General features: G+C 42.3%; 1 protein-coding gene and 1 long non-coding RNA gene across 3 annotated transcripts; one reads left to right on the forward strand and one right to left on the reverse strand.

Moving 5' to 3' along the window:
• Positions 1-446: 446 nt before the first annotated feature.
• On the reverse strand, positions 447-1,704 carry LOC148778233 (uncharacterized). Its single transcript, XR_016037140.1, has 2 exons — positions 1,579-1,704; positions 447-950 (listed from the first exon to the last, which is right to left on the reverse strand). It is a non-coding gene; the product is annotated as an uncharacterized LOC148778233 (long non-coding RNA).
• Positions 1,705-1,760: 56 nt separating this feature from the next.
• SLAMF7 (SLAM family member 7) lies at positions 1,761-16,360 on the forward strand. Of its 2 annotated transcripts, XM_055402179.2 has the most exons (7): positions 1,761-1,899; positions 10,265-10,597; positions 10,715-10,987; positions 11,197-11,313; positions 12,189-12,292; positions 14,441-14,503; positions 15,312-16,359. In XM_055402179.2, exons 1-7 carry the CDS (start codon positions 1,851-1,853, stop codon positions 15,381-15,383), a joined length of 1,011 nt encoding a protein of 336 aa, XP_055258154.2. In that variant the 5' UTR covers positions 1,761-1,850; the 3' UTR covers positions 15,384-16,359. The 2 variants fall into 2 exon arrangements, with proteins under 2 accessions (XP_055258154.2, XP_055258156.2); XM_055402181.2 differs by lacking the exon at positions 11,197-11,313 and having other exon boundaries at positions 15,312-16,360.
• Positions 16,361-16,667: the final 307 nt, after the last annotated feature.

Here is a 16,667-nt window from a genome sequence, read left to right on the forward strand (position 1 = left end):
TAACTTATATGCAGAGTACATCAAGTGAAATTCTAGGCTGGATGAATCACAAGATTCCCAGGAGAAACATTAACAACCTCAGATAATAAAATGATACCACTCTAATGTCAGGAAGCAAATAGGAACTGAAGAGCCTCTTGATGAGGGTGAAAGAAGGGAAGGAGGTGGGAGGGGGGTTCAAGATGGGGAACACATGTACACCTGGGGCAGATTCATGTCAGTGTATGACAAAACCAATACAATAATATAAAGTAATTAGCCTCCAATTAAAATAAATAAATTAAAAAAAACTTCAATGGGGAAAAAGTGGAAACAGTGACAGATTTTATTTTCTTAGGCTCCAAAATCACTGTGGGTGGTGACTATAGCCATATAATTAAAAGAAAAGCTATGACAAATCTAGACAGTGTATTAAAAAACAGAGACACTTTGCAGACAAAGGTTCATATAGTTAAAGCTATGTTTTTTTATTGGAGGCTAATTACTTTACAATATTATATTGGTTGGTTTTGCCATACATTGACATGAATTCCAGAAGTTATGTACTGATGTGAGAGTTGGACCATAAAGAAGGCTGAGAACCTAAGAAGTGATGCTTTTGAACTTTGGTGCTGGAGAAGACTATTGAGAGTCCCTTGGACAGCAAGGATATTAAACCATTCAATCCTAGAAGAAATCAACCTTGAATATTCATTGGAAGAACTGATGCTGAAGCTGAAGCTCCCATAGTTTGGTCACCTGATGTGAAGAGTTGACTCAGTGGAAAAGACCCTGATGCTGGGAAAGATTGAAGGCAGGAGGAGAAGGGGACGACAAAGGTTGAGATGGTTGGATGGCATCACCGACTCGATGGACATGAGTTTGAGTAAGCTCCGGGAGTTGGTGATGGACAGGGAAGCCTGAAGTGCTGCACTCCGTGGGGTTACAAAGAGTTGGACATGACTTAGCAACTGAAAAACAACAATAATGTAATGCTTTAGGCAGTCATTTTAAAATTTATTGAGATACATTCAAGACACACTATAGACAAATCAAAATGGAATTTTTTTAATTTAAGTAACCTATAGAATGGCCAGGAAAGCAAAACAGAACAAAAAAATCAGAAGAAACCAGAAGCAAACAGTAAAATGACAGACTTAAGCCATGATAAATCAACAATTACCTTATATAAACCAATGGAATGGAATAATGAACCCCAAAATGTACACACACAAGTATGATTAACTGCTTTTTGAAAGAGGTATAAAAGCAATTCAATACAGAAAGGACAGTCTTTGCCATAAATGGTGCTGGAACAGTGGGACAACCACGTGTTATGGATACAAGACCCTTGTAGAATAAATGTATTATAATACAAATATCTTCTCCCACCACATGGCTTTTCTTTTTACTATTATAATGATCTCTTTTGATTAAAGAACTACTTAATTCTGCTGTAATATACTCTAAGCCTTCATTTTCTCATCTTTAAAACCAGGAATTATGGAAGTATTTTACTCACAAGATTGTTATGAGGAATGCATAAAAGAATTCAGGTACTCCTGGTACTCTGAAAAGGTCAAGAGATATTATTATTACCTCCAGTGTGACTCTTTCATTCTCCATATAACCTTCTACTTCCTTCCATGGTTTCTCTTCTGAATCTCTGAGAGGTCCTATGGTATAGCAGAAAGAGCTGAATATATAGCTTTAGTCATTAGTCATTTAGTCATTCCTTGTAAGCATAGGGGGGAAAAGTCATTAAGATGACTCACTGTCATCCCATGACCCCGCCTTTCAACTGGGGAAGAGATATAAGCACTACAGAAGGGAAGTGGGTTTATTTCAGTGACTGACATCCACAGAGCAATATGCTTGGCGCCCCAGCATGCTTCATCTTTCTCCTCTGCCAGCTCACAGGTGAGTGCAACCAGATCCTCTTATCATCCTGACTGTCTACCCCATCCTGGGTGTAGCTCCAGGCTCCTGGCTCCACTCTGGACCTCTGGCTCAACTCAGCAGGCTCTATCTCTCATGTAATATTGCTTTTCGTTTCCTGTGGTATCTGAATCACAGAGGGCAGAAAGAGACTGGATGGAAAGGAGAAGGAATGACTTTGGGGGTTGACTGCTCTTCTGACTGTCCCAGGGAAGGGAGGGCTGAAAGAAGCGGTGTTGGGTATCAGGAAGACCTGTGTTCTAATCTGGAGTCTGCCATGAATTAAGTGAAGAATGTCATCTTCTTCAGACCTCAGCTTTCCCTCATTTTGAGAGTAATTTTAAAAACAAAATGAGATGGTGAGATGGTCCAAGTGTATATTTATTTACTTAAAAATATATATTTTAAATATTTTATTTAAATATATTTATACATGTATTTCTATGTTTTATATTTTCATTGTTGTTTAGTCACTAAGATGTGTCCAACTCTTGCTATCACATGGGTTGTAGCCTGCCATGCTCCTCTATCCATGGTATTTCCCAGGCAAGAATAGTGGAGAAGGTTGCCATTTCTGTCTCCAGGGTATCTTCCTGACCCAGGGATCAAACCTGCATCTGCTGCACTGGCAGGCAGTTTCTTTACCACTGAGCCACCAGGGAAGCCCAGGTGTTTTATATTTACATCAATTTAAATATATATTATTTAGAAAAATATTTTAAATGATTATGCATTTAACCATCATTTTAATGGCAGAGAACATTTGGATTTTTCTCTCTTAACCCAAGCAATCCAATCAGTCTCTGCTTAGAAAACCAATCCTTTCCTCCCCACCACCAGACCTCTTGAAGTGTTCAGCATCAATAGACTCTCACCCTCCTTGAGTTCGTTAGAAGTTGCCATTTTTAGGAAGCACCTGGTCCTGGTATAGACCCCCACTTTAAAAACCACTCCTGAACGGAAATGGTGATCAGAAGTGGAACTTGGGGATGGTGAGGTGGGGAAAACATGGCAGGACTTTTCAAAACCCAGGTGTTCACCTGAAACCTGACCTGGGGCAGCAGGTTGCAAGTGTGTGCCCTGCTCCAAGAGACTGTGGCAGCCTGCATGCTATACCTTCTGTGATTGAAAGGACAATCCAAGATTGTTCTAGAGCTTCCAGGAAGTAGGACCATGGAAGGAGTGCTGCCCCTGAACAAGAAGTCCTGAGTTTGATAGTAGCTATATTCTTGTGAATAGGTTTCTTAGCCTCTGAAACTTTTTGCTTACAAATACGTAACTGAAAATGAAACCTAACTTGCAAATTATTGTGATGTTTTAAATGAGATATTAAATGCAAAACAATATAATAATAAATCACCATTTATTAAGCTCCTATTACACAAGGCACTTTTCATACAATTTCCTCACAAGTTTACAAGATAGGTGTTATTATCCCCAAAATGTAGGCTCTGAGAAGTCAAATGTCTTAGGCAAGATCATACAGCTATTAGGAGGTAGAGCAGAGATTGAGTTTCCAAAGCTAGTGCTCATTTCATCACAGCAAACTAACTGGCTAACACTGTACTCCCAGGAAAAGTGCTTGATAAATGTGTACTTGAGCTGAATCTTCCCCAGGGATTCCTTCCTTCTCCAGGTACATGAAGCCAAGGTAGGCACCAGAAATGCCCAAGAAGGATAGGCATTCTGACAACTCCATTGTCAGAATGTGGATGCACCAACCAAGAATCACCCTAGCCAAATTCAGAGAGGCTAGGAGTAACTCTTGCAGCCTCAGTATTCTCATCTGGAAAATGGGCACAATTTTATGGTTATTCTATTATACAGTAGTGTTTAGGAAAAAGTTAATAAAATGAAATTAGAAAAAGTGGGTGAGACGGTATTGGGGAGGTGTTGAAAAAGATAAGAAGAGACAAACAAGAAGGAAGGTTTGGGAGGTGACAACACAAAGGAAAGGCATGTGGCAAAGGGGAGGAGCTGTGGTCCCTTCTTGTTATGAAGAGCATCTTAGGGTTGACTCTCCTGGTGCCAAAAATATCTGAGACTTGGCCACGGCAGAAAGCAAAGGGTCTTCTTCCTCAGCTCCCTCCACTTCCAAAAGTAGGTGGGAATGCTCACAGTAGGAGCTATCTCCCTGTGCAGTGATTGGACATACTCTTTTGGTGTGTATTAGCCAGTGACTCATGTGTATGCATTAGGGTCCAGATGACCTTCTAAGAAGCTTACCTTGCTGAGAAGCCACCCAAAAGAGGTTTTGGGAAATCTCACTTTTAGCCATTCTTGTAGAAATGAGACCAAAAAATAGGAAGCATTCTCAAAGCCTGTCTCTTTGCTACCCCTGTGCCCATCACCATGGTTCAGACTGCTCTGTGTGTCTCAAAAAAAAAGCCTTCACATCTGTATTCACCCTTCATCGTCACCCAAATTCTGGTGAATAAAGGTTATGCCTTTCCTCCTGTGAGACTTTAGAATACTGAAAGTCAAAGCAGCAGTGGGAGGCAGAAGTGGAAAGAATGAGGGTCTTTAGAGGAGGCTGAGGAACTATCTCCTCTTATCACATCTGCCACTTTCCAGTTTGGGGTCTTGGGAAAGTCACTCAGCATCTTGGAGCCCCAATTTCTTTATCTATAAAGTGCAGCTTAATCTCTATCACACAGAGTTGCTTTGAGGATCAAGAAAGGGAGTACTCATTATACCAAGTATTCATTGCTGGAGTTACTATTACAGAGGAACCAGAATGGAACCCAAGTCTCCTGACACCCAGTTAGCCCAGAGTTCTAACTGTTTTACACTGCCCCAAGCTGCCTGAGAGGAGAGGTCATTTCCACTTATCCCTGGATGAGATCCCAGACCCCATCACCACAGGATCTCGAACCTAATGTCTGTAGATTAGTCTTCTGCTAACTCACAGCAAAATGGTATGTCTAGTCACCTGCCAGGGAATAGCTCCTTCTGGGGAATTTAAAGTGGAAGATAAAATGACAATCATGGTGGAATTTCAAGGGATTAAGTGTGAGAAAGAGTTGAAGACTTTCTCAGGGAAGGGCTTTGAAGGAGGCTTTATGAGTATTCAATACAATTTCAATGGGCAGAGAAAAGGATAAAGCACCAACAAAGGCGTGAGTTAGGACATAAACTGGGGACCAGCTGAGGGGGGAGTCCTGGTTGCTTGTCTGGTGGTTAAGTGAATGGCCGTCCAAGGCTTCATATCATCCCACAGCATCAACTTTTGCTTGCCTAGGAGCAAAAATCCTGGGCTTCTCTAGATACAATCAACCTGGGACATGTGATACCCCTGAACTAATGCCAGAGGAAGGCTGATACTTGAGTTGAGTGCCTGTCAGTCTTATCCAGACCATTTGGCTGCTGCAAAATGAGGAAAGAGCGAGATGGATGCAGAGGAGGAAGTTACAGTGTTCACTGCACTGATCCAGGTGGGACTCTCACGGGGCCCAAACCTCCAGGCCTTGTAGATAGATGGGAATAGCCACCCATTCTCTAGGCTCTTCTGATCACACGTTACATCCCCCACCCCCCACTGTGTGTTCCCTAAGTATCTGTCACTTCCCCTTTCACAACACGTGTTGCTACTTATTTAATGACTCTCTTCCAACTCCATGAGTGCAAAGATCATGATTATTTGGCTCCCCATTTATACCCTCCAGTTCCTAAACAGTATCTGGCCAAAATATGAAGCTAAACAAACTCTTGTTAAAAGAAGGAATGCCTGAGTGAGCAGAACATAACCTACCCAGATGTGGTAAAACCCTGTAGAGGGCCACACACTGAAGGTGGGGAAGCCATCCAAGAAAGGGAAGCTTTAGTTCAGTCTTAACACCTGAGAAGAGAAGTGTCTTGTTTCTGGATCAAGAAACAGTCAACTGGGAAGAGGAAGCAAAATTGGTTAGGATTCACCAGTCCAGCCCCCTAACCTCTGAGCTCACATAAGGGAATGGCATGGAACCACTTTCATCTTTTAAGATACTTCTTCTCATCCTGAAGATACAATAAAGACAGAACAATATCCTCCATCTAGGTTCCTGTTGGCAATTTGCATTGTATTGTCCTGCAGTTTCATTCTAACAAGGAACAACGAATTTGAAGACATTTTTTATGTCTTCACAAAATTCACATTTCTTAAAATGTACCCTGGGGAGATAGAACTACATATGTAGAGATGTAAAAAGAACAATTATTTACTCATGGCTTAAGTGCCGCATGAGTGCTAAAATACTGAAGTCACATTCTTACAGTTTTATCACCTCCCTAACTTAAACATCCCCCCAAACCTCAAGTGAAAAAAATATACTGAAATGTGCCCTAATCCAGGAAATTCACCTACTTAGGGGCAAGTCATAGCCAGTCTTTACTTGACTTCAAAATATTCACCCCTTCCATCTTGTGATTGAAGTAAAAGAATGAATGCAACAATTGATAAATCAAAAATTCAAAATAAAATTAATTGTTGTCTGTAACATTTACTGGGACTATTCTGACACATCATGAGATAATCAAAGAGAGAGCAATGAAAAATCATCTTTCCCTTAGTATTAGAGAAGCAAGGAGGGCAGTTTTTTTTTTTTTAATCTGCTTACTTAACAGGATGATTTGACAAAGGCTTGAATGATCCAAATGATATATCCCCTGACTGATAAATTATAGAGAGGAAAATATTTGCAAGGAAAAACCAACTCCTAAAAAGTATTCACCCAGGAATAGAAACCAGTTCTTGCAGAGATAAATTTAACAAATAAGTTGGTCAAGATTGAAGACCTGTAATCAGAGGACTAGGTCAACATCTGGTAGCAACAGATTCCCTTACTCTGGGGCATTGGTAGAACTGCTTGCACCTGAAGGAAGGTCAAGAAAGAACTTGAGTGGGAGATCGCGATTCCATGAGGCCCTTGGGCTTCAGAGTGGACACCTAAACCCTTGAGGGAACTGAGGATGGGGAGTAATGGAAAGGGCTGGAGGTGTAACAAATGCCAAGGGACCTTCAAACTGAGCTGTAGTGTAAAGAGTTCAGGCTCCAGGGCTGGAATGACATTGGGTTAAACCCTCAAATTATTGCCTGCTAGCTTTGTGCTCTTGGACAAGTTACTTGAGGTTTTATTTTTTTTTTTTTAATCAAATCAACAAACTTTTGCTATGAAGGGCCAAATAGTAAATATTTTAAGTTTTGCGGGCAGTATGATTTTTATCACAACTATCCAATTCAACCTTTGTAGTGGAAAAGCAGTCATAGACTGATGCTATGGAAAGAACATGGCTGTGTTCCAATAAAACTTTATTTTCAAAACAGGGCAGACCAGATTTGGCCCATGGCTTATTAGGTTTTGATCCCTGATAAAACTGAAACTAATTTTCAGGATTGCTCTAAGTCACAGGTGTAATATTTACAAAAAACATATTTGAAACAGAATAAACCCTTAGTAACAGCAGCATGGTTTTTCCCACGGGCATGTATGGATGTGAGAGTTGGACTGTGAAGAAAGCTGAGCGCCGAAGAATTGATGCTTTTGAACTGTGGTGTTGGAGAAGACTCTTGAGAGTCCCTTGGACTGCAAGGAGATCCAACCAGTCCATTCTAAAGGAGATCAATCCTGGGTGTTCATTGGAAGGACTGCTGCTAAAGCTGAAACTGCAATATTTTGGCCACCTCATGCGACGAGTTGACTCACTGGAAAAGACTCTGATGCTGGGAAGGGTTGGGGGCAGGAGGAGAAGGGGACGACCAAGAATGAGATGGCTGGATGGCATCACCGACTCTGTGGACATGAGTTTGAGTGAACTCAGGGAGTTGGTGATGGACAGGGAGACCTGGCGTGCTGTGATTCATGGGGTCGTGGAGAGTCGGATACGACTGAGTGACTGAACTGAACTGAACTGAACAGCAACATAGTTATTTGGGAATAATGCTTTCTAGGGTAGTTGAGTGCTAATAGGAATTATGATTTTAGATTAAAAAAAAAACTTCTTCTGGCATCTCAGATGGTAAAGAATTTGCCTACAATATGGGAGACCTGAGTTTGACCCTTGTGTTGGGAAGATCTCCTGGAGAAGGGAATGGCTACCCACTCCAGTATTCTTGCCTGGAGAATCCCATGGACAGTATAGTCCATGGGGTAGCAAAGAGTCGGACATGACTGAGCAACTAACACTTTTAGGCTTTCATGATTTTGGATACCTGGATATGCCAGTTGCAGAAATTTGGGTTTTACTAGAAGGGTTATGAGTTACATGAGTGATGGGGTGGTAGAAAATATTATGGTAAGAGATCTAGCTGTGAAATAACAAACAGCCTGAATGCTTGGTCAATCACACAGGCCCAATTAGGCACAGTGCCTGGGACCCACATGAGTTTTCATTTTGATTTTTTTTTAATCTGAATTAAAAAAATATTGCAATAATAATGACTATGTAGTAATAAATCTAACAGGTGTTACATTCATTTTTATACCAACACAGCACAAAATTTTAATATTTTATGGAAGAATGACCAACCAGGAAGGAAAAATAACTTTGGGTTTTTACTTTTATAGAGAACATCTTTAAGGAGAAGACTTCAGTTCTGGTTTTAGTTTTTCTACTATTTCTGAACCTTGAATAACGTCTACTATTCAGTTTTCTCATTTGTAAAATATGCTGTGTAAGGTCTTAACCCTGTGAGTACTGAGGTAGTGTCTGCCTCTTACCATGTATTTCAGTAAGTCACTTAACCTCATTGTGGCTGTGGTTCATGATCTGTAAAATGAGACTGTGAAAAAAAAAAAAAAATTCTTGCCCTAAGCATTGGCTTGGGTTACATGAGATCAGAGTAGGGATTTTCAAACAGCTAGTCCCTATCTAAGTTCCCTCACTGCTACATCCAGAGCCCATCCTTCAGATCTTAATAGGTAGAAGGTGACTTATTCCTCATACTCGTTCACTAGAAATACTCAGTTAACCACTTCTGGAAGCTTTTTCAGCAGTCATTCTTAGCTATTTTTCACCTGGAGACACAAAATCAGTGATGGTTGTTTGCAAGTCATGCTTTTTGAGGTGAATTAATATTGCAGTGAAATAAAAATTGGGGAAACAGTGGGCATCAAAACCCTACTACAATTCCTGATAGTTCAGAGTAAGTATCACAAGGTAGCCTGGGTATATTCCAAAGCTCCCAGTCACTCATTTTTTTCCTTTTCACTTAAGAAAGGATATTGGAACTCAAGTGGATGAGAACCTCATTTGGAGATGATCTTGAATTCCCTCCATTCTATTATAAAATAGAAAAATATTCCATTGTGCATATGTACCACAACTTCTTTATCCATTCATCTGTCGATAGACATCTAGGTTGCTTCCATGTTCTAGCTGTTGTAAATAGTGCTTCAATGAACAATGGGATACATGTGTCTCTTTCAATTTTGATTTCCTCAAGGTATATGCCTAGGAGTGGGATTCCTGGGTCATATGGTGGTTTTACTCCTAGTTTTTTTTTTTTAAAGAAATCTCCATACCGTCTTCCATAGTGGCTGTATCAATTTACGTTCCCAACAGTGCAGGAGTGTTCCCTTTTCTCCACACCCTCTCCAGCATTTACTGTTTGTAGACTTTTTGATGATGGCCATTCTGACCGGTGTGAGGTGATAGTACCATACATAAAATAGATAGCAAACGGGAATTTGCTGTATGGCTCAGGAAACTCAAACAGGGACTCTGTATCAACTTAGAGGGGTGGGATGGGGAGGGAGATGGGAGGGAGTTCCAAAAGGGAGCAGATATTTGTATACCTACGGCTGATTCATGTTGAGGTTTGACAGAAAACAGCAAAATTCTGTAAAGCAATTATCCTTCAATAAAAAATAAATTAACTTAAAAAATAGAAAAATAAATCATCCTCAAACTTCTACATTACCATTGTCTTTAAGAACTTATAGCTTTCTTCTCAATGCTCTGGCTTATGCTTGAGACCTCATACCTCAGGTCACATAGACTGCTACCTTCATCTGCATCAAAATCGGCTCTCCCAGGAGCAGCCTGGAAGTCCTAAGTGGAGCTTGAACAATAACCTCCTTACTTGTCCCTCTATAGGAATTTGTCAAAGCTGGAGCTGGGTTTCACAGTGTACCTCAGAGCTTAGTCTTTTCAACCAGAGGTCTCTGGAAATGGGGTGGGCTTACCTGCCATCACCCCTTTCAGGCAGAGTTCTGACCTCACTGTCTTTGTGTGAGGAGGTCCCAAAGGGTTTCCTGGGGCTGGTTAAGTTAGACTGAAAGGGTTTCTTGGGACCTTTCTGGGACCCAAAGGGAGTGAGTAATTGGTGGCAAGGGCAGGGACTCAGGTTTATGGTTCTCTGTTTCTGCAGGGCCAGCAGCCTCTGGAATCCCAAAGAAGCTGGTTGGTGCCATTGGTGGGTCTGTGATTTTCCCTCTGAATCTCTCAGTAAATCTAGTTGACAGCATTATCTGGGTCTTCAATTCAACCACTCTCGTCACCATACAGCCAAAAACGGCAGACAAAAAAGCCCTTATCATAGTGACCCAAAAGCGTAACAAGGAAAGAGTGAATTTCCCACATGAAGGCTACTCCCTGAAGCTCAGCAGATTGAAGAAGAATGACTCAGGTATCTACCGTGTGGAGATACACAGCTCAACCCTCCAGGAGCCCCTCACACAGGAGTATGAGCTGCGTGTCTATGGTGAGCAGAATCAGATCCGAAGGTGGATGACTGCCTTCATAAAGTGGTGAACTCCCTGATATTGAAGCTGTTCAAACAAAGACTGGATGTCTATTCGATTGTCTATTTCTCTTACAGAGTACCTGTCAAAACCCAAAGTCATCATAGGTCTGCAGGACAATAAGAATGGCACCTGTGTAACCAATCTCACATGTTCCATGGAACATGGAGAACAGGATGTAACCTACAGCTGGAAGTCTATGGACGAGGCAACCAATGAATCCTACAGTGGCTCCATCCTCCCCATATCCTGGAGGTGGGAGAAAAGTGACAGGACCTTCATCTGCATGGCCACTAACCCCATCAGCAGCAACTCCTCAAACCCTATCTTTGCCCAGAATCTCTGTGAAGGTGACCATCTCTCCTCTTTCTCCAGGAGCCCCTGTTCTTAGATCTATATCTTCTCCTGGTTCCCATGCGAACAAACCTTTTGAGAAAACTAGAAGCCCCGGGGAAGTCATCAGACTGGGAGGAAGGTTTCAATTGCTCCAAAAGTTGGGCCACTTTCCCTAGCTGACTCTTCTCCCTGCCCTGTGCCTCCACCCATTCTCTTTGTAAAGGTGCTGCTGGTGGCCAGGCTCCCTACGTGATCCTCTACATCCTGTTGTCGTTCATCCTGCTCTGTTCCCTTGCACTGGTGTTAATTATTTTGATCATACAAAGAGAAAGAAAAAAAGGTAGAGTATGTACTGTTTACCTCAATCTTGCATCTTTTACCTCATTCATTTAACAAGCATATGTTGGACTATGTGCCAATCTTCGTGCTGGCACTAAGGATGCAGAAATGAAGAAGCCACAGTCTGTCCGAAAGGACAGCACCATCCATTGGCACTCCTTATTTCTAGAGTGGAGAGAAAATTTTAATTTCTATCCTAAGGCCAAGGTCTTCTCAGTTCCGTCTCCAGTGCCTGCCTTCTCCTTCCCTCCAGAGGGACTTACTAGCGTAGCCCTCTTGCTGACACAGGCCCCACACAACTGACTCTGCTCCCCTGACTGGAAGGCCATGGCCTCCAACACTGAGATCCACAGACCAGCACCCTCCAGTCAGTCCATCCCTGTCAGAGCCCCCAGCCCATCCCTATTCTCTCCATTGGATCAACTCCAGAGATTTCCCTTTACTCCCCACCTCAGTCTAGATATATTCATCTTGGAGAAGGCATTGTCTGTCTTTCTCCATGCTATACCCCATGTCCCTAAGCCCTGCTGATTTGTCTTCTTGAGTTCCCCCTCATACTGTCCAGTTAGGGCATCAGGGAGGGACCTAAGCCTTGGTTAGGCATGAACTACAGACACTGAGATCTTCTTTCCCTCCTGGAAGCATTTATGATCTCTTCCGCTTCCTATTTAGAGTTTGGGAAGCAAAGTGATGAGGGCTATCTTGGAGTTTTCCTGGGTTTAGCATTGAAAGTCCCATGTACTGGAAAACCCTTCAGTTACAGGAAAGTCAGGATGGTTGTTTACCCTAAGTGGGTTAATCAAATGGGATGGTGGACCAATAGGGGTGGCCAGTGGAAGGAGGACCAGCTCTGATTCTCTTTCAACTTGGTTTCAGAGTTCATTGAAGAGAAGAAGGAACTGGACACTCATCAGGAAACTCTTCCCTTCCCTTCCATTTCTGAAGAGATGCCCGAGTATGATACAATCTCTTATTTTAATGTGAGTTCTTTCCCATTTTTTTCTGGGGCCTGATTCTCCTCTGAGTCCTTCCTTTATTTAGTTGAGCTTTTTCCAAGGATTTGGGGAACATGAGAAATGAGAATGTATAACCCTTGAAACCCAATGCACCTGTATCACTTCCATCTTTATGGATTCTTTCCTGTGCAGCAATTGATGGCCTTTGGTTCTGACCCAGCTGGGAATGCTAACACTGTGATCCATGGAATCACTCCTTCCCCCACCTGGCTCAATGGCCACTCAACAGGCCTGATTCCTTTTGTATAGGATGGTGGAAACAGAAATATGATTTTGACATAATATTTGAGTTATGGTGTCAGAAGATGGGCTTCAGAGATGCTTTTTCCTCTGAGGCAATTCAAGGAACCAGCAGGAGGGGGCTCAGATGTTCCACACCCAACACGTCCCACGAGTGGGTCATCAAGCTTCAGTGACCACAAGGTTAATTCAAAGAAAACTCTTTGAAAAGAAAATCCCAAGATAAAGTTGAAAGAAATCCAAATAACAAGAGACAAGTTGGGGACTTCACTGGTGGTCCAGTGGTTAAGACTCCACACTCCCAATGCAGAAAGCCCGGGTTCAATCCCTGGTCAGGGAGCTGGATCCCACATGCTGCAACTAAGAGAGACTGCACTTGGCAATGAAGATCCTATGTGCCACAACTAAGGTTCAGCAGAGCCAAATTGATTAATTGATTACAGAAAAAAAGAGAGAGAGGCAGTTTTGAGACAAGAAACTCAAAAGGTAGACAGCTTCAAAAGTTCCCCTGGGAGCAATCATTGTAGCCAAGGCTGGGCTTGCTCCTTAGGGGCCATAGTGCTCTTTCCACATTGGCCCACTTAATGAAAGAATTAAAGCACTTTGGAGCCTCAGAAATCTTAAGTGTTACTCCAGCTGTCAATGCCTCAGCATCAGGATGCATCTTCTTACACTTACCTACAACTTTTCCAAGAGGAGTCATTACGTTTCCTCTTCCAAGTTGTTGATGTCCTGAGAACTCCTTCCTTCCTCGCAGGAGAGCCCTCTCTGTGCTCCACTCAGCCTGACTTTTATCAAATTGATCACTTTCCCAACATCCCCCTCTTCTCCTGCTCAAGACACATTCCCTGCTTGAGACCACAGTACTGTCCTTGATGTTCAGGAATAAACTTTACTGACCCAGGATATCTTTCTCCGGCCTGGAAGGAGCTTTTGTTATTGTTGTCATCATTGTTTTATCCCCTTCTGATTTGAGTTTGTTCGCAACATTAGCAGTATTGTTTCAAATTATTTTTTAATCACTTGGGAGATTCATAGCTCATGGGACTTATTTATCTTACATATTTATTAAGTGATTTAAACAGAACACAGTTTAAAAATAATGCAATTGCTTCTTGAAAACAGTCATTAATAATTACAATGGCAGTCACGGGCAAGAATACTTCTCATTCCCTGCTCCTGCTCCAGAACTCTCTCTTCCCTCTCACCATCTCCTCCCACCTCTGCTTTCCCTTCTCTGGATTCTGGATGTCTCTTTAGCCTTGTCTATATGACTCAGGGTGTTCAGTTCAGTTCAGTTCAGTTCAGCTGCTCAGTCATGTCCAACTCTTTGCGACCCCATGGACTACAGCACTCCAGCCCTCCATGTCCATCACCAACTCCCAGAGTTTACTCAAACTCATGTCCATCGAGTCGGTGATGCCATCCAACCATCTCATCCTCTTTCGTCCCCTTCCTCTCTCAACTTCAATCTTTCCCAGCATCAGGGTCTTTTCAAATGAGTCAGTTCTTTGCATCAGATGGCCAAAGCATTGGAGTTTCAGCTTCAGCATCAATCCTTCCAATGAATATTCAGGACTGATTTTCTTTAGGATGGACTGGTTGGATCTCCTTGCAGTCCAAGGGACTCTCAAGAGTCTTCTCTAACACCACAGTTCAAAGCATCAATTATTTGATGTTCAGCTTTCTATAGTCCAACTCTCACATCCATACATGACCACTGGAAAAACCATAGGTTTGATTAGATAGACCTTTGTTGGCAAAGTAATGTTTCTTCTTTTTAATATGCTGTCTAGGTTGGTCATAACTTTTCTTGCAAGGGCCCAGGGTGTAGGTGATGATTTCTTTTGTTTGTTCTTTGTTTTCTAACAGAACACTATTCCAGAGGAAAACCCGGCAAATACCGTTTATTCCACTGTGCACATACCCCCAAAGGTAAGAACCCTTAGAGCTGAATTTCATCTTAGGTGTCCCATCCTCTTTTCTTATTCAAGATTACCTAGAATTTCTTGGGCCTCAGGGATCTCATTTTCCCTGGTTACCCAGTATATCCCATCCCCTTTGCTTAAGTTTACACAGTATGTGAGGAAAGGAGAGAATTTTTTTTAGAAGTTGAAGTGGGGATAAAGTAGAACAAACAGTAGGAAAGAGGTTCCAGGTAGGAGTGATAGGAAAAATAAGCAGGATCCTGACTGAGGGCATGGGAAAAGGTCCATGGCTTAGGCTGTGCCTGGGAGAAAGGGATGGCTGGGGAGACAACACCAGCTTATTTCGAGTTGTAAACTGGAGGCAGGAGAACATTCCTCTTCTTTTCCATGGTCTAGCTATGTTACATCTAGTTTGTACCTCCCCCTACAGTCAAATTACTATCAACATGGTAAGTTTGTAAAACTTATTCCTTCAGAGATCATGCTTGGTGGAAGCAGGGATACCTTCCTTTCTCCTCTTCAAACCAGATCAGAAAATTGAGAATGGGGCAAACACTGTGCTTAGTAATAGGAACGGTTGGTTTGGATAGATTGTTAGAAGGAAAGTTCAGTCCATTAAGCATTCAAGATAAATGTGGGTTAAGCTTGAGGGATAGCTTTTCTAAGGTCAAAATGATTAAACAGGGGAGCAAGCACAGTGGGGGGTTGGGGTTGGGTACCCTTGGCAGTGAAGTGTCTGGGACAGTGTGGTCTCTCGGGGGGATCCAGAGCCCTGCTCCCTTACAGTGTTCTTCATCTTTATGTCTGCCTGACAGGTAACAGAGCCCCACTCCCTGCCCATGTCGTCAGATACACCAAGGTCATCTACCTATAAGAATGTCGTCTAAACAGACATGTTCTCCAAAGAAAATGGTCAGAAGAATTCACTGACTTGGCCAAAAACATCAAGGAAGAATAGAGAACACTGACTTCCTTCCAGAATAAACTATCCCTTATGCTCCTTCAGAGTTAAGAGTTCCTAATCTGGGAATTCCCATGTCGTCCAGTGGTTAGGACTCTGTGCTCTCACTGCTGAGGGCCCAGGTTCAGTCCTTGGTTAGGGTACTAAGATCCCACAAGTCATGGGATGAGGCCAAAAAAAAGAGTCCCACATCTTATCCACTGCAGACAAATCTCCTCAAACCCCAAATCCCTCCCTGGAAATTTGATCAGAAATTTATTGGCCAACTCAAAGCAAGGGGCTTAGAAGCATCTCTGTTGATATGTTAATACAGATTCACACCTTTGAATAACAGCTCCCTTTCCAGGGTTTGGAGATGAGGAACACATCAAGGTTTGGTTGCCAAGAGGGCCAGAACTTCAGGGTGGCCAGCTGACCTTAGCAGCAGAAGCAGAAGACAGCAGCCAGAAGGGGATTGATTTACTGACCCATCAGGACATGCTGAGCTCACAAGTACTGTGCTGAGCTCACACTGATTTTGGTCAGACGTGCTCTCTGCTATCCTGAAACTGACCCTTCAGGAACTGCTTCCCTGGGCAGTGGCAGCAGGCCTGACCACAGATTTCTGAAACCCAGGGGGTCAAGTGTGGACACACAAGACTTGGGAGTCAAAGTGCACAAGGAAAGAGAAGCCAGGTAGAAGACAGCTGGGCTGAATGGAAACTCAAACAAGGAACATGAAGAGAGAGAAGGTTGCTTTTGGATGTCTTTCTGGATACACAACTTGAAAGGAAATGTTGGGAACAGATCTGAGATCCCAGGTCCAGGGGTGTGAAGTGTCTCCTTTATTTAAGGGAAAACAACTTCTGCATTGGGGAAGTGTGAAAATAAATGTCACTTACAAAAGAGGAAGGTCTATTCATTTTCAGGGCTTTTGCTATTTGTGTAAAAACAATGAGCACAAAATAATCCTTATGCCAAAGAGACATATTTTTGAGGTGACAAATTCTGCTCCCCTTCATAGATGTGTCCTTTCTGAGACACCATAACCAATGGAGTGATATTCACATGGTATATATTGTATAAGTGATTGTATTTATTACTTTACTTTTTTTTTCAGAATTCTAGGACTTTTAATTTGTCCCAAAATTGCTGAAGCAAAAATCACGATAAAACATTCTGCTTTCCTTTACACCCTCCAACATAAAAGAAAACACAAAAAACAAAACTT

This window comes from Moschus berezovskii, chromosome 4 (genome assembly GCF_049115385.1).
Source record: "Moschus berezovskii isolate FMDL1 chromosome 4, NW_MosBer_1.0, whole genome shotgun sequence".
Taxonomy (NCBI): domain Eukaryota; kingdom Metazoa; phylum Chordata; class Mammalia; order Artiodactyla; family Moschidae; genus Moschus; species Moschus berezovskii.